We start from the raw sequence: 15,501 nt of genomic DNA on the forward strand, positions 1-15,501 counted from the left end.
TTAAGCCATTGTGTTTAAAAAAATATATGTATGCAGAGAAACTAAGGAAAAGTTTAAAGTGAGAAATTATTAATGTATTACCTTTGTACTGGTTTAATGTCTATCCAAATGTTTTTTTTCCAGTATAACTCTGTGACTTCCCCCTTGCCTCCATTGCGTCACCCCTGTAACATGCAGAACTGCCCTCCCTATACAATTGAACAAATGGCATCCCTCAAGACAAGGGCAGAGCCGGAACTTTGTGAGCCCCATAGCAACATTTTAAAGGGGGCCCCTGTCCCAAATGCTTTGAGAGAGACACCTCTCTGCAGCAGGTGTTATTTTTGTGCCCCATGATAGTGCCCTAGTTCATTTTCTGAACCATAGTAATGTCTTAGTTAACATTATGCCCCATAGTAGTGCCCTAGTTCACATTATGTCACGTTGTATGGCTGCCTGTACACATTTTGCAGCACAGTACTCATATTATGACAGGGCGCCCAGTTCATATTATGCCACACTATAGTGCCTTCACTGCATATTATGCCACACTATAGTGCCTTCACTGCATATTGTGCCACATTACAGTGCCCCATTTCATATTATGTAACATTATAATGCCTTACTTGCATTTTATACCACATTATAATGAGAAGGTCCCTAATACCACTTTCAGACAGAGAAAAGAACCCGGTAATTTTCTGGATCGAGAAGGGTCAACCCGGGATTTTGTTTTGTGTCTGAAAGGGTCAACACAGGACTGAATTCCCGGGACTTCAACCCAGGTTTCTACCTGGATTTTTCCTTGATCGTACACGGGTTGCCGGCTGTCTGAAAGGGTCCAACCCGGTATTTTAGAAACGGGTAGCGGTTAACATCGCTTATTGGCTGAGCTTGTGGGGCACTGGCGATTGGCTGAGCAGCAGGGTCTCTCTGATTGGCTGAGCGGGCGTGGCACTGGCGCTTGTGTCTGAGGTCTCAATTGTGCTGCAGGGGAGACGGATGAGAGACAGCATGGCGCACTGGAAGGTGGAAGAGATCAGGGAAGTGCTTTCTGTTAGAGGGGAGGAGGAGATCTGGAAGCAGAGGACACCACAGTGTACACCAACATTGCCAATATACTTACCTCTAGGGGCATTGAGCGCACACAGCAGCAGGTAGTGAATAAATTGAAAGCTCTCAGAAAATACTACAACAAAGTTCACGACCACAACAGTAGGAAAAGTGGTGCTGCTAGAATGGAGTGGGCTTACTATGATCAGTGCAATGAAGTTTCTGGCAATTCTGCACTGGTTAATCCCATTGCCATTTAATTGTCCAGTTGTACATCCTCACGAAGCGCTACCCTGGAGAACAGCCAATCCATTCCACCGACGCCACCAATGTTCTGTGATGACATCACTGAGATCAGCGACACCGATCCGATGGCTGCTGTGGGAGACCCAGTCACCAATACTATTGAGGTCAATGCCAGTGTAAGCAGCACAGGGACTCCGGCTGGGACACAGACTTCTGCGCAGAGTGAGACCCCAAAGTTACGTAGGAACAGTAAGTTGTTTTTATTTTGCACACACTTAAGATTTTTGTTTTTATTTAAAATTCAGTATATAGTATGGGCCGTATTCCACAATGATGTTTGCACTTATTATTTTTAAATGCTGCGTTACACATTCAGTTCCTGACTGTCATGTATTTCATCAATATCAGAAGACCACATTAGCTGTTGCACCATTTATGAGTAATAATGACTGCTGACAACATCATAGGCCTGTACACACCTGCACAAATAGCACAAATTATCCTTTAGAAAGGATAAATCGTGCATAGCATGCAATGTTTGTACAATTGCGCACTTCCTTCACACATATCTTTGTCTTGACCGATACTCAAAATGTATATGTTGCAGTGTGCAGGAGGAAGAAGGCCTCAAGCACATATATGCTGACATCACTGCTATCTGATTTCTTAAAATTGTTGTTTTCCCTCCATCTCTAGTCTTTGACGTACCTGAACGGAAGAAAAAAACTTCAAAGATGGAGCAAGCTACGCACATAATGACAAGAATCCTGGTCAATCAACTGCAAGATTTCGATGCTGAAATACATGCACAGGAGGACGCCCGACTCTAACGATTTTTTGACAACGAGAAAGAGTTAAAAAATTCCTTTTTCATGCAACTTGTTGGGTATGCATGAACCCATTTCTAGGGAAAACAGAGAGGCACAGATGTCCTTTCTTAACGGTCTGGTGTCTAGATTACACAATCCACACCCTTATCCAGTGTATCCTCCTCACTATTCTGAGGGCCATTTTTCCAACTACCAGCATCATAGCAGAGGCATGCAGTTTATGGAAACAAACCCCTCAAATCTACCTAATGCTACTCCACAAGGCACTGTGCATAATAGTCCAGATGGCACAGGGAATACTACTCACTATGGCACAGTGCATAGTTATCTAGATGGGACAGGGAATAATTTTTCACACAGCCCTGCGCGTAGCAGTCCACATGCCAATAAGCAGACCAGTCCTGATGGTACAGTGCATAGCAGTCCACATGCCACTGTGCATAATAGTCCAGATGGCACAGGGAATAATCCTCCACATGGCACTGAGTATAATTATCCAGATGGCACAGGGAATAATCCTCCACATGGCACTGAGTATAATTATCCAGATTGCACTACTCACAACCGTCCACTGGGCAGCACTTCATACAGACAGTTGGAAAGAATCTTTATTCCTCGTCTTTTGTCTTTTTGAAATTGTTCATGTGTATTCAGCACTTTACAGGCCTGTCAAGTGCCCAGGCCATACCTGCCTGTTACCTACACACATTATGCCTTCTATTTATGTGTCTAATGTCTACACACATTATGGCCTATTTATGTTAAAAAAAAATTAAGAAGCATTTTAAACTGTAAAGATGTTATATTTAAAATGATACATGTGAGGTAACATGTACATAACTTTTTCAGAAACAATAAAACCAAAACTTTTTGTCAAAAACAATAAAAACAAAACTTTTTTTACAACATCCCTTGTGTCCTCTACTGTGTCATAGTAGTTAAGTTAGCAGTGAGGGTGTTGCAGATTTCCTCAGCACTGCCACTACTTATCTCCCCCACGTAGGCTGCTTCTACTAGAGTATTGCACAGATCAGGGTCCTTAACATTCCACTCCGGTAAAAAGTGTTCCTTCTGTATCTCGCAAAAGTTGTGGAGGATACAGCAAGCAGCAACCACATCCGGAACAAGGGTGATGGCAATGTCATTGCACTTTAGTCTCCCAAAGGCGTTCTCCACCACCATCCTGGCCGAGCTGAGAGTGTGGGTGAAATGCACTTGTTCCGGAGAGAGTGGGAGATGCTGTGTGAAGCCCTTGATAAGCCAACGCCTCAAACGGTATGCCGCATCTCCAATAAGGTGCACCGGGATCTCCACCCCATCAACAAACTTTGATTTCTGTAATGGGAAAAAAAAAATATATAGTATAGGTGGCATACATAATGTTCAGTAACCGGTAAATCCTTTTCACGTAGTCCATAAGGGATATTGGGTAAACTAGTACGATGGGGTACAGACAGGGTCCAAAGAAGCCAGTGCACTGTAAATTTCTTCAACTGGGTGTGCTGGCTCCTCCCCTCTATGCCCCCTCCCACAGGCAGTTATAGGTAAAAACGTGCCTGAAGGAGAAAGGACATATATGAGAGGAAGAACATGATAACAAAAGGTGGTGAGAGTTAAACACCAGCACACCACAACATATAACAACCAGCAACGGCTGGTAACAAAAACAGCTGAACATGTAACTAAAGAACAAAAACCTGCACTGAGGCGGTGCCCAATATCCCTTATGGACTATGAGAAAAGGATTTACCGGTAGGTATTAAAATCCTATTTTCTCTAGCATCCATAAGGGATATTGGGGGAAACTAGTACGATGGGAACATGCCAAAGATTCCAGAACGGGCAGGAATGTGCGGAGACTGCTGCAGCACCGCCTGCCCAAACTGGGTATGCTCTTTGGCCAGGGTATCAAATTTGTAGAACTTCACAATAGTGTTCTTCCCCGACTAGGTAGCCTCTCGGCATAGTTGCAAGGCCGAGACTCAACAGGCAGCTGCCCAGGAAGAACTCGCTGATCTAGTAGAGTGGGCCTTCAGAGATTTAGGAACAGGTAAGGCTGCCAACACACAGGCCTGTTGGATAGTAAGCCTAATCCAACAAGCAATATACTGCTTTGAAGCAGGTCAACCCTTCTGCGCGTCATAGAGCACGAACAAGGAATCCATCTTTCCGACAGAGCTGTACGCTTGACATATATAGTTTCATGGCCCGCACAGCATCCAATGCCTCCAGAGAAGCAGAAGGCAGAAGCTTCCGAACTGGACAGAACGACAATTGGTTGATACAAGTGGAACGCAGAGACAACCTTCGGCAGGAACTGCTGTCAAGTCCGGAGCTCCGCTCTGTCCTCGTAAAAGACCAAGTAGGGAATTCTACACGATAAGGCCCCCAATTCTGAAACATGTCGAGCAGAAGCCAGGGCCAGTAACATCACCGTCTTCCACTTGTGGTACTTGTCTTCATCAGAGGTTCAAACCAGGAGGACTGTAGAAAGTTCAACACTACATCCAAATCCCAGGCTGCCGTAGGAGTACTACTTGCAAGAAGGTCTGAACTTCTGGCAACACTGCCAATTTCTTCTGAAATCTGGACTTTAATGGAACCCAGACGTAAGCCCTTATCCACACCAGCCTGCAGGAAACGTCCCAAGTGAAACTCTGCAGGCGGATACGTGCGTTCCTCGCACCAAGAGACCTATCTCCTCCAGATATGTTGATAGTGTTTTGACATCGCAGGTTTCCTGGCCTGAACCATGGTTGCAATAAACTTCTTGGAAGGCCCTTGTGAGCTAGGATGTTACGCTCAACTTCCATGCCGTCAAGTGAAGTCGCCGTAAGTCCGGGTAGACGAACTGTCTTTGTTGAAGATCTCTTCTGAGTGGTAGAGGCCAAGGGTCTTCTTCGGACATGTCCAGAAGATCCACGTACCACGCCCTCCGTCGCCAATCTGGGGCAATTAGAATGGCCTGGACACCTTGATTCCTATTCGCTTTAGCACTCTTAGGAGCAATGAGATTGGAGGAAACAGGTAGACTAGCCAGTACTGCCAAGGCGATGCCAGTGCGATACCCTCGCCTGAGGGTCCGTGAGCAGTACCAGGGAAGTTTCTTGTTGAGACGAGAAGCCATCATGTCTATTTGTGGGCAACCCCACCGGTCGATGATCTGCTGGAACACCAGATGGTGGAGCCCCCACTCCTCTAGGTGGAGATCGTGACGCCTCAGGAAGTCCGCCTCCCAGTTGTCCACACCCGGAATGAAGATTGCTGACATGGCTCTTGCATTTCTTTCCACCCAGAGGAGTATCTTTGACACCTCTTGCATGCAGGCTCTGCCTTTTATCCCTCCTTGTCGATTGATATATGCCAACACCGTGGCGTTGGCAGACTGTATGTGGATCGCGTGATCCTTGAGCAGAGTAGAGGCTTTAAGTAGAGCATTGTAGATCCACCTGACCTGGAACTGCGCCCCTTGGGTGACAGCTCTTCATCGTCTCAGACTCGCATCCGTCGTGAGGAGGCTCCAATCCTGAATCCCTAAACTCCTGCCCTCCAGGAGATTGAAGGACTCTAGCCACCACAGCAGTTAAATCCTGGCCTAAGGTGACAGCTGAATCATCCGGTGCATCTGGAAATGGATTCGGACCACTTGTTCAGGAGATCCAACTGAAACGTTCTGGCATGGAACCTGCCATACTGGATTGCCTCATAAGAGGCAACCATATTTCCCAACAATCTTATGCAGAGATGTACGGACACTCAAGTAGGTCGAAGCACCTTGGGGACCATCTCCTGAAGTGTTTTCACCTTGTCCAGGTAAGGGACCACATTGACCCCTTGGATCCGGAGTTGAAGCATCATCTCCGCCATCACCTTCGTGAATACCCTCGTGGCTGTTGACATGGCAGTGCCTGGAACTAGAAGTGATCGTCCAGCAGGGCAAACCGCAGGTACGCCTGATGAGGAGGCCAAATAAGAATATGGAGATGGGTGTCCTTGATATCCAAGGAGACCATAAATTCCTGTTCTTCCAGGCCCGCAATCACTGCTCGCAGGGATACCATTTTGAACTTGAACACCTTCAAAAAAGGAGTCAAGAATTTCCGATTCAGAATGGGTTTGACCGAACCATATGGCTTTGGAAACCACAAAGAGGGTTGAGTAAAACACTTTGTTGCGGTAGAGGTACTGGAACAATGACGTGGGACTGGACCAATTTTCGGATAGCCTGTTGCAACGTAACCTGCATATCCTCCAAAGCTGGTAAGCTTGATTTGAAAAGTCATTGGGGAGGACTACTGTCGAACTCCAGCTTGTAGCCTTGAGAAACGAGCTCCCTCTCCCAAGCGTCCTGGCAGGAGGTCTCCCAGACACGGCTGAAGTGATGCAGTCGACCTCCCACCTTGAGATCCCCTCTGGGTGGGTGGGCACTGTCATGCTAGTGGAAGCAGAACCGGTGGACTGTTCCTGAGAACTGGTGCTTGCAGGTTTTCTGGACTTGCCTCTGGTTCCTCTGGCCGCATTGGAGGCACCTCTGGCCTTCTATCGAAATCTGTGAGACCGAAAGGACTGGACAGACTCCCCCAGATAGGAGCGTCTTGCCAGCGGTGCCCCAGAGGAGAGAAACTTGGATTTCCCAGCCGTAACTTTGGAAAGCCATGTATCCAATTCGAACCCAAAAAGCCATTCCACAGAAAAGGGGAGAGATTCCACACTACGTTTGGATTCTGTATCTGCAATCCACTGACGCAACCACAAGGCCCTGAGCATAGACACTGCCATGGCAGACGTCCAAGCATTAATGTTCCCCATCTCCTTGAGGGAATCACAGGACACGTGTAGTGTCCTGAATGTGCTTCAGTAGGGTGACCATAGTAACTAAGGGCATATCCCCCGAGAGACCCACCTGAATTTGAACGGCCCAAGAATGAATGGCATGGGTCATCCAGCAACTCTCAATAACCGGTCTTTGTGAGAGGCCGGCTGCAGTGTATATAGGGGTGTCATTCCGAGTTGATCGTAGCTGTGCTAAATTTAGCACAGCTACGATCTTGTTCCCTGACATGTCCGTGCCGCCCCCCCCCCCCCCCCCCCCCCGCAGAAGTGCATAGGCATCGCACAGCGGTGATGCCTTTGCACTTCAGGAGTAGCTCCCGGCTAGCGCAGTTTTAGCGAGCTGGCTGGGAGCTACTCCTCACTCCCTGGCCCGCAGCGGCTGTGTGGGACGTTAAGCAGCTGCTGCGGCCCGCCCCCCCCCACCCCCCCTATTCGGTCCGGCCACGCCTACGAAGCGGCGGCCAAACTTCCGCAGTTTTGCCCCCTCCCGCCCATGGATCGCCTCTTGCCTGTCAATCAGGGAGAGGCGATCGCTCTCCTGCTACGGCCTTCGGCCGTCCGGCAGGCGCATTATGGTGCTGGCGCATGTGCAGCAGGGACCCGTTCGCTCTGCTGCGTTAAAACGCAGCGAGCGAACGGGTCAGAATGACCCCCATAGACTTTAGGGTAGTCTCTATATTCCGATCCCTAGGATCCTTTATGCTAAAGGAGCCCGGGGCAGGTAGCACTGCCTTTTTAGACAGACGAGAGACTGAGACATCCACGCCAGAGGGTTCCTCCCAAAATTTTCTACTTTCAGCAGCAAACGGGAAAGTGCGCAAAAACTTTTTGGACACTTGGAATTTTTTGTCTGGATTTTTCCAGGCCTGTTTGATTAAGTCATCTAACTTGAGAATCAGGGAAAGTGACATTGGGCTTATTTTGTACAAAGAAAAATAACTGCTGTGATGCAGTGTCCTCCAGAGGGAGCTTTGCCACATCCCTTATAGCCAAAATGAGGGGTTCAAATACCCTGAGTGGGATCGGGATCCCCACTAACGGGATCCAGGTCATCACCATCATCTTATATTTCATCAACAGTATCAGATAATAGAGCAGGTAAACCACGCTTCTGGGGACTTGCATGAGAGAGGGGGGCTGTGCATCAGCCCTAGCAGCTAAATCTTCAACAGCTTGTTGCAGTATTTGAGTTTTCTGCACATTAGCAGTGAGCTAGGATAACATATCTGACATCATAGTCTTAAGAGACCCTAACCAGTGGGGCTCTGGACCCTCTTCCCAAACCTTTTCACTAATTTGTGAAGATTGACTGCATTGCTCACAAGAAACAGTATCATTAGATAATGGAGAGAATCTGGTGTGACATATACTGCACAGCTTGTGCTTACCCATATTTCACAGTAAGTACAAACACATACACACAGACTGTTATAATGCAAGCCTGCACTACTGTATTTTGAGAGGAGACACAGAGAAGGGGATACCAGCACATCCTGAGCTGCACAGCCCCAGTGAGACTGTCAGCTCTGTAAATCACAGTAAACACTACTAAATACAGTCCTAATTAGGCTCAGAATAGTGTACACAAGCGGCTCTCCCCATTAGCTACACCCTGTACCAGTGGCAAGCCAAAAAATTCTCTGGCACGTCCCCCGTCCCCCCCCCCCCCCCTTCCCCCATAATTGGCACTAGTAAAGGGACAAACCTGCGCGTGGCGCAAAAAGGGGTGTGGCTTCATTGAAATGGGCGTGGCTTTGCATGAAGGGGCGTGGCATTGCAGGAAAAGACTACCTTATACCCCAGTTTTGCAACCTGCACGCCCAGACGTTGGCCACCACAGGAAAGAAAAATAATTCTGATTCATGCCCCTTACATTATTTGTCATTTTTCCTCCTTATAGTAATGCCCAGTATACATTATGCCACATACTGCAATGGCCCTTAGACATTATGCCACACACAATAATGCACATGACACAATATGCACACACCATAATGCCCCCGACACATTATGCCACACACGTAATGCCTGTGACACATTATGACAAGAATCGTAATGCCCGTTATACATTATGCTACACATTGCAATGCCCCTGATACATTATAACACATACAATGTCTGTGACACATTATGACGCACACCGCAATGATCCTGAGACATTATACCACATACAATGCCCGTGATATAGTATACCACACACCGTAATGCCTGTGACATACCGCAATGCCCGTTGTACCCTATGCCACACACCGCAATGCCCGTTATACATTATGTCACACTGCAATGCCCCTGAGACATTATACCACATTGCCTGTGATATAGTATGCCACACACCGTAATGCCTGTGACACATTATGACACATACCGCAATGTCCGTGATACATTATGCCACACACCGTAATGCCCATTACACATTAAGTCCTACAGTAAGGCTTCTAATTACTTTTAAATTACCTGCTCGTTGCCAGGGGTTTCATGCACGGTGCCAGGGGTTTTCATGCTCAGGGTGTCATGCTCGTTGCTAGGGGTTTCATGCACTGGGTGTCATGCTCGTTGCCAGGGGTTTCATGCTCTTGGTTCCATGCACGGTGCCAGGTGTTTTCATGCGCAAAGTGTCATGCTCGTTGCCAGGGGTTTCATGCACTGGGTGTCATGCTCGTTGCCAGGGGTTTCATGCACTGGGTGTCATGCTCGTTGCCAGGGGTTTCATGCACTGGGTGTCATGCTCGTTGCCAGGGGGTAATGCTTGTTGCTAGGACTGTGCTCCCAGTGCCACATATGCCCCCAATGCCAAATATGCCCCCAAGTGCCAGGTACACATATACCCCCCAGTGTCACACATGCCCCCTCAGTGCCACATATGCCCCCCAAGTGCCAAATATGCTCCCCCTCCCCCAGTGCCACATATGCTCCCCAAGGTCCAGGTACAGCAAGACGCCCCCTCTCCTGTGTCTCTCCTGCGTCTCCGGCGTGTCTGTTAAATGAAGTGCCGGTTCCTGAGCCAATCAGAGCTCACGAACGGACACTTCATTCAATAGACCCTCCAGAGACGCAGGAGGGACACAGGAGAGGCGCGCGCTGTGCCTCCGTGTTCCTCCTTACAGCAGCGGCTCGTCCGCATGTCAATCTGCGCTAAATCAGTGGCGGCGCCCTCGCAGCCCTGCACCTCCAACCCACCGCGAGGGCTGCGGGGGCAGTAGTTACGCCACTGCCCTGTACCAGATTCCAGCGTGTCTGTGAGTCAGGAAGCGCTGAGTGTGTGCTGTAGATGGCTGCTGTAAGCAGAGGAAGGTGCCAAAACGCAGCTGGTCTCACTCAGAGGAAGCTCCGCCCCTCTCTCGGAGTTGTACATTTTTGTGCCAGTGTACACACAGGGGATCCTAGCGGGACCCCCCAGGCAGGGTCCCGTACGCCGCGCCCGTGGTCAGCTGCACTTTGAACCGGGGACCCCCCTGTCAATCTCCTTGCGTTCGACTGTGCAAATGGATTCTTCGTTAAATTCATCGCACAGCAACGATCCGCTTTGTACCCGCAGTGCATACGCATGCGTAGTAGTGACCTGATCGCTGCGCTGCAAAAAATGGCAGCATGCGGTCAGGTCGGAATGACCCCCAATATCGCAAATCCATTTTCAAAGAGTATGTATATGCTTATTCTTTAATACTTTTTTTTTTTTGTTCTTCTGACAAGTAAATTTTTTTATTTATTTTTTTTGTTTTTTATTTTGTCAAGAAAAAAAGCTGAAATACTAAAGTGGAATTTTAAGAAACTTACATAACATCTATTCCTTGTTTGGCAGGTTCGACAAGAGCTCTGTGCCCAGGTTAGACTATTTTGCGAGCTGACTGGACAGAACCCCCAACACATGGATGGACATCAACATGTTCATGTGTTACCAAGTAAGATGCCACATTTGACCTGTGCCCAGAAATGTCTGAAAATAGGGGGCATGTTTGTTTTCTGGATAATAGTGACAGTAGTATCTCCTCGCTAGCACTCTCGTCATATGACTGCAGCAGGAAAAGGAAAACCCAGTACTTTATATAGTCTCTCAAAAGCCCCTTAACATACTGAGTTGGTAGCTACAGTAGCCCTGAATCCTAAATTGTCATGTGGATTATAGCCTCAGATAGTACAGAGAAACTGTATCATTATACTCATAAAGCATTTACACTCCAGGGCATTTGGGAAAGCACACAACAGCTTGGCACGAAGCCCAAAATATCTATTTCCAACCAAACCTGAAATTAATACACACGCGGCCCTTCCACACTCTTCCATTATAGTTCCCTCCTTCCCAGGTTTTGGGTTTACCCTTTTGTTTTTCTGTTTTGTGTTTGTAATAAGGGAAAACTCCAGCAAGACTAGTTGTGGCAGATTTTATTATCTACATTGCTGTACACTGGTAAGCACAGACTACTTCTTTATGGAACACTGGGGCAGATCTATTAAGCCTGGAGAAGGTATAAAGAAGTGATAGAGCAGTGATAAGTGCAAGGTGATAACACACCAGCCAGTCAGATCCTATCATTTTTCAAATCCGTAATGACTGGCTGGTGTGTTATCACCTTGCGCTTATCACCGCTTTATCACTTTTTTTTTAATCCCTTCTCCAGGTTAATACATCTGCTCCACTGTGTGCAAGCATGGTTGTGCATCTATGCACATACATAGCTTTGCACCTGTTTATGCACACATCGATTTACATATGCCCTGCTGGAGCTATTCTTAGTAAATGACACACACAGATGATAGCCTACGCTGGGAGCATTAACATTACGGAGACACTTGTAGCTCACAGAACATTTTTTGCACAAAAAAGGGAATGATGAAATAATTGTGGCTTTACACTGACACTGACTTTTTTGATATGCAGAGAGCAACGCCCAAGTAAAACAAGACCTTATTTGAACAGCATAAAATGCAGAGCCCAATCTAGTTAAGGCTTATAGAAAGTGGAGCCGATTTAGTGACTGGTATAGTATAACATGTTCTGGTGACTATGCTACAAAAAAAAAGGCCTATTGCCCAGGGACCACAAAATAGAGGGCAGTACACATTTAGTTGTGGAAGCAACAGCAGTTGGACCATCAGGGAGGGATGTCCTAAAGTGGCCACATTTCCCATATGTACTAAGCTCCTGAAAGCGATACTTTCTGGAGCATGAATGATGTAGATGGCATTGCCTAATATAAGCCTATGAGCTTCTTATCGCATTCTTCCTGAGACAAATCCAATCGGATCCCTCACCGTGGGCAGGATGTATTAACATACATCGCCGCCCATTGCAGCAATGTTGATCGCATATGTACTAATATATGTGATCAACATCGCAATGCGGTGACTGAGGCCCTCTGCGATACTTGTAAGGTGGTGTGCAGGGGGGTTTCCGTCACTCCAGTGGGCTCTCCCTCTCAACTGCCGGGAACAAGGCAGCAGGCTTGCCCCGGCGCCTCCTCCTCCTCCCCCCTGCACCTGGAAGGACCTTCGTCTGCGTTGCTAGGGGGAGGAGGAGATTACCATCTGGGACCAGGGCTGCCTAGAGGAAGGTATGCCAGGGGGAGGGGGGGTCGGTGTCTGCGGCGGGTTGCGGCAGCTGGCGATAAGAAGCCCATGGGCTTCTATAGAGTATCGCCATCCAGAGATGGCGATACCCTCGGCCAGGACCACATTAACAATGGGGCGGATGGAGCTCCATCTCCAGGCCTCCACATAAAAATAGGCCCATCATCATGGCAGCATGATCACTAGCCATCTGCTGGTCACATGGTCAGTCATAAATCATAACAATTAAGATTGCATTTCTATTTTTATCAAAAAATTATGCAATTTTTTAATACTGTATTTTTACATATTTAGGGAGACATTGGAGCTGATAGTGTAGGGTTGTACACACCCACATAGCTCTGGCCACACCCATATAGCACTAATCACACCTCCCCCATTTCTCACAATAGGCCCTTGAATATTTTCAGCTCCAGGCCCATGTGGCCCTTAATCCGGCCCTGCCCTGGGCGGCGATAAACCAGCGGTGGGGTCTTAGTACATTTGAAAATGCGGTAAAACCCCCAAAAATGGGGGTTTTACCGCATTTTTCTCTTAGTACACCCCACCCCGAGTCCCCTGTGTCGCACAAGTCATCTGGCACATGCACAGAAGGAATCACGGGTCGTAAACCTGGAAGTCCTTGTATCGCACTTATCGGGGGAGCTGTCCTTTGTGATTCTAATCGCAATTCTAGGTGCATACCAATGTTATTAACAGCAGGATGTATTGCATCCAAAATACTATGCAATGTTTATCATGCCCCCAGCCTCAAAATAACAAAACACTTTGCATGAGACACATGTAATTTGTACAGACCTACAGTATATGCGTCCAAGACCAGTTTAGCTTATGTAAAATATAAAATAAATGTCAGACATGCTGTACAGTATGGGGAGAACTCTATTACCAGCGATCCTGTTATCGCAGTAAAAAAATCATAGTAAATACCCTAGTTACAGCAAAAAAAAAAAATGTTTGGGGGGGGGGGTTTGAGGGTAATTCAGTTACCCCCTGTGTTTTGTGGGTTGTTGGGGAGGTTTTCGGGGGGGAGGGGGGTTGCAGCCATTTTTGTGCAAAAGTACAGGGACTCCAGAACTTATCCAGGATCCATGTGTTTACTGCTATCGCAGCCATATAAAAAACAGCAGTTATCAGGGATTTTGTTTCTCCTGCTTCCGGCAGATGAAGCAGTATCCCTGATAGTGCCGACTATCAGGGGTGATTATTATTTATTTATTAACAGTTTCTTATGTAGTGCAGCAAATTCCGTTGCGCTTTACAATTGGAAATAACAATGATATATCAAAACTGGGTAATAACAAACAGTCATAGAGGTAGAAGGGCCCTACTAGCAAGCTTACAATCTATAGGGAAATAGGCATGGATACACAAGGATAGGTGCTTTCTATTGCAGAGTCGTCCCAGATTCCAAAGGTTCTTGGTGGGCTGTATGATCTGGTCACACAGCAATGATGAACCGGGGTCAAGAGGAAGGGAAAGTGAAGAATGAGAAGACATGTGAGGATATGTGTGGACTGTGCAGAGTGGATGCAATTTGATAGGAAGGTTTATGAAAGTTATGTGGGCGGTGCTGGCAACAGACTCCCTGCATCGAGGGACTGAGGAGAGAGAAACAGACCTACTTCTGTGAGTTTCAAGGCTCTGTTTCTTAGGCTACTGGACACCATTAGCTCCAGAGGGATTGGTACGCAGGTCTCACCCTCGCTGTCCGCCCCAGAGCCGCGCCGCCGTCCTCCTCGCAGAGCCGGAAGATAGAAGCCGGGTGAGTATGAGAAGAAAAGAAGACTTCAGAGGCGGCAGGAGACTTATTGATCTTCACAGAGGTAACGCACAGCAGTAACGCTGTGCGCCATTGCTCCCATTCACCTCACACACGGCAGTCACTGTAAGGGTGCAGGGCGCAGGGGGGGGGCGCCCTGGGCAACATATAAACCTCTCCTTTGGCAAAATTACATATATACATGTACAGCTGGGCACTGTACATGTATATAAAGAACCCCCGACAGTTTTTTAAGGATTTTGAGCGGGACAGAAGCCCGCCGCCGAGGGGGCAGGGCTTCTCCCTCAGCACTCACCAGCGCCATTTTCTCCACAGCACAGCGCTGAGAGGGAAGCTCTCCGGACTCTCCCCTGCTTACTCACAGTGACAGAGGGTTTTCAAGAGAGGGGGGGGGGGGGGCGCATATACATATAAAAAGGCGCTACTGGGTAAACATTTAGTGTTTTTTCCTGGGTCATATAGCGCTGGGGTGTGTGCTGGCATACTCTCTCTCTGTCTCTCCAAAGGGCCTGGTGGGGAAACTGTCTTCAGATAAGAGTTTCCCTGTGTGTGTGGTGTGTCGGTACGCATGTGTCGACATGTCTGAGGTGGAAGGCTCGCCTAGGGAGGAGGGGGAGCGTATGAACGTGAGGTCTCCGTCGGCAGCGCCGACACCTGACTGGATGGATATGTGGAATGTTTTAAGTGCTAATGTCAATTTATTGCACAAAAGATTAGACAAAGCTGAAGCTAGGGAACAGTCAGGGAGTCAACCCATGTCTGTCCCTATGTCGCCGGGACCTTCGGGGTCTCAAAAGCGCCCACTATCCCAAACAGGAGACACAGATACCGACACGGATTCTGACTCCAGTGTCGACTACGATGATGCAAAGTTACAGCCAAAAGTGGCTAAATGTATTAGTTATATGATTATTGCAATAAAAGAGGTTTTGCATATCACAGAGGAACCCCCTCTCCCTGACACGAGGGTACACATGTATAAGGGAAAGAAACCTGAGGTAACTTTTCCCTCCTCACATGAGTTGAACGAGTTGTGTGAAAAAGCTTGGGAATCTCCAGACAAAAAACTGCAGATTCCCAAAAGGATTCTTATGGCGTATCCTTTCCCGCCAAAGGACAGAATACGGTGGGAATCCTCCCCTAGGGTTGACAAAGCATTGACACGCTTATCAAAAAAGATAGCGCTGCCATCCCAAGATACGGCTACCCTCA

General features: G+C 47.7%; 1 protein-coding gene across 2 annotated transcripts in view; it reads left to right on the top strand.

The window, feature by feature from the left end:
- YDJC (YdjC chitooligosaccharide deacetylase homolog) overlaps positions 1 to 15,501 on the top strand; it is a 46,756-nt gene that overhangs the window by 17,380 nt on the left and 13,875 nt on the right. For both annotated transcript variants that reach the window (XR_010256912.1, XM_063964787.1), the window contains exon 4: positions 10,741 to 10,840. Coding sequence is in view for 1 of the 2 variants with exons in the window: in XM_063964787.1 (XP_063820857.1) it covers positions 10,741 to 10,840 (100 nt within the window). In the remaining variant the exon portion in view is untranslated. The remainder of the gene's footprint in view (positions 1 to 10,740; positions 10,841 to 15,501) is intronic.

This window comes from Pseudophryne corroboree, chromosome 1 (assembly GCF_028390025.1).
Source record: "Pseudophryne corroboree isolate aPseCor3 chromosome 1, aPseCor3.hap2, whole genome shotgun sequence".
In the NCBI taxonomy this organism is placed as follows: Eukaryota; Metazoa; Chordata; class Amphibia; order Anura; family Myobatrachidae; genus Pseudophryne; species Pseudophryne corroboree.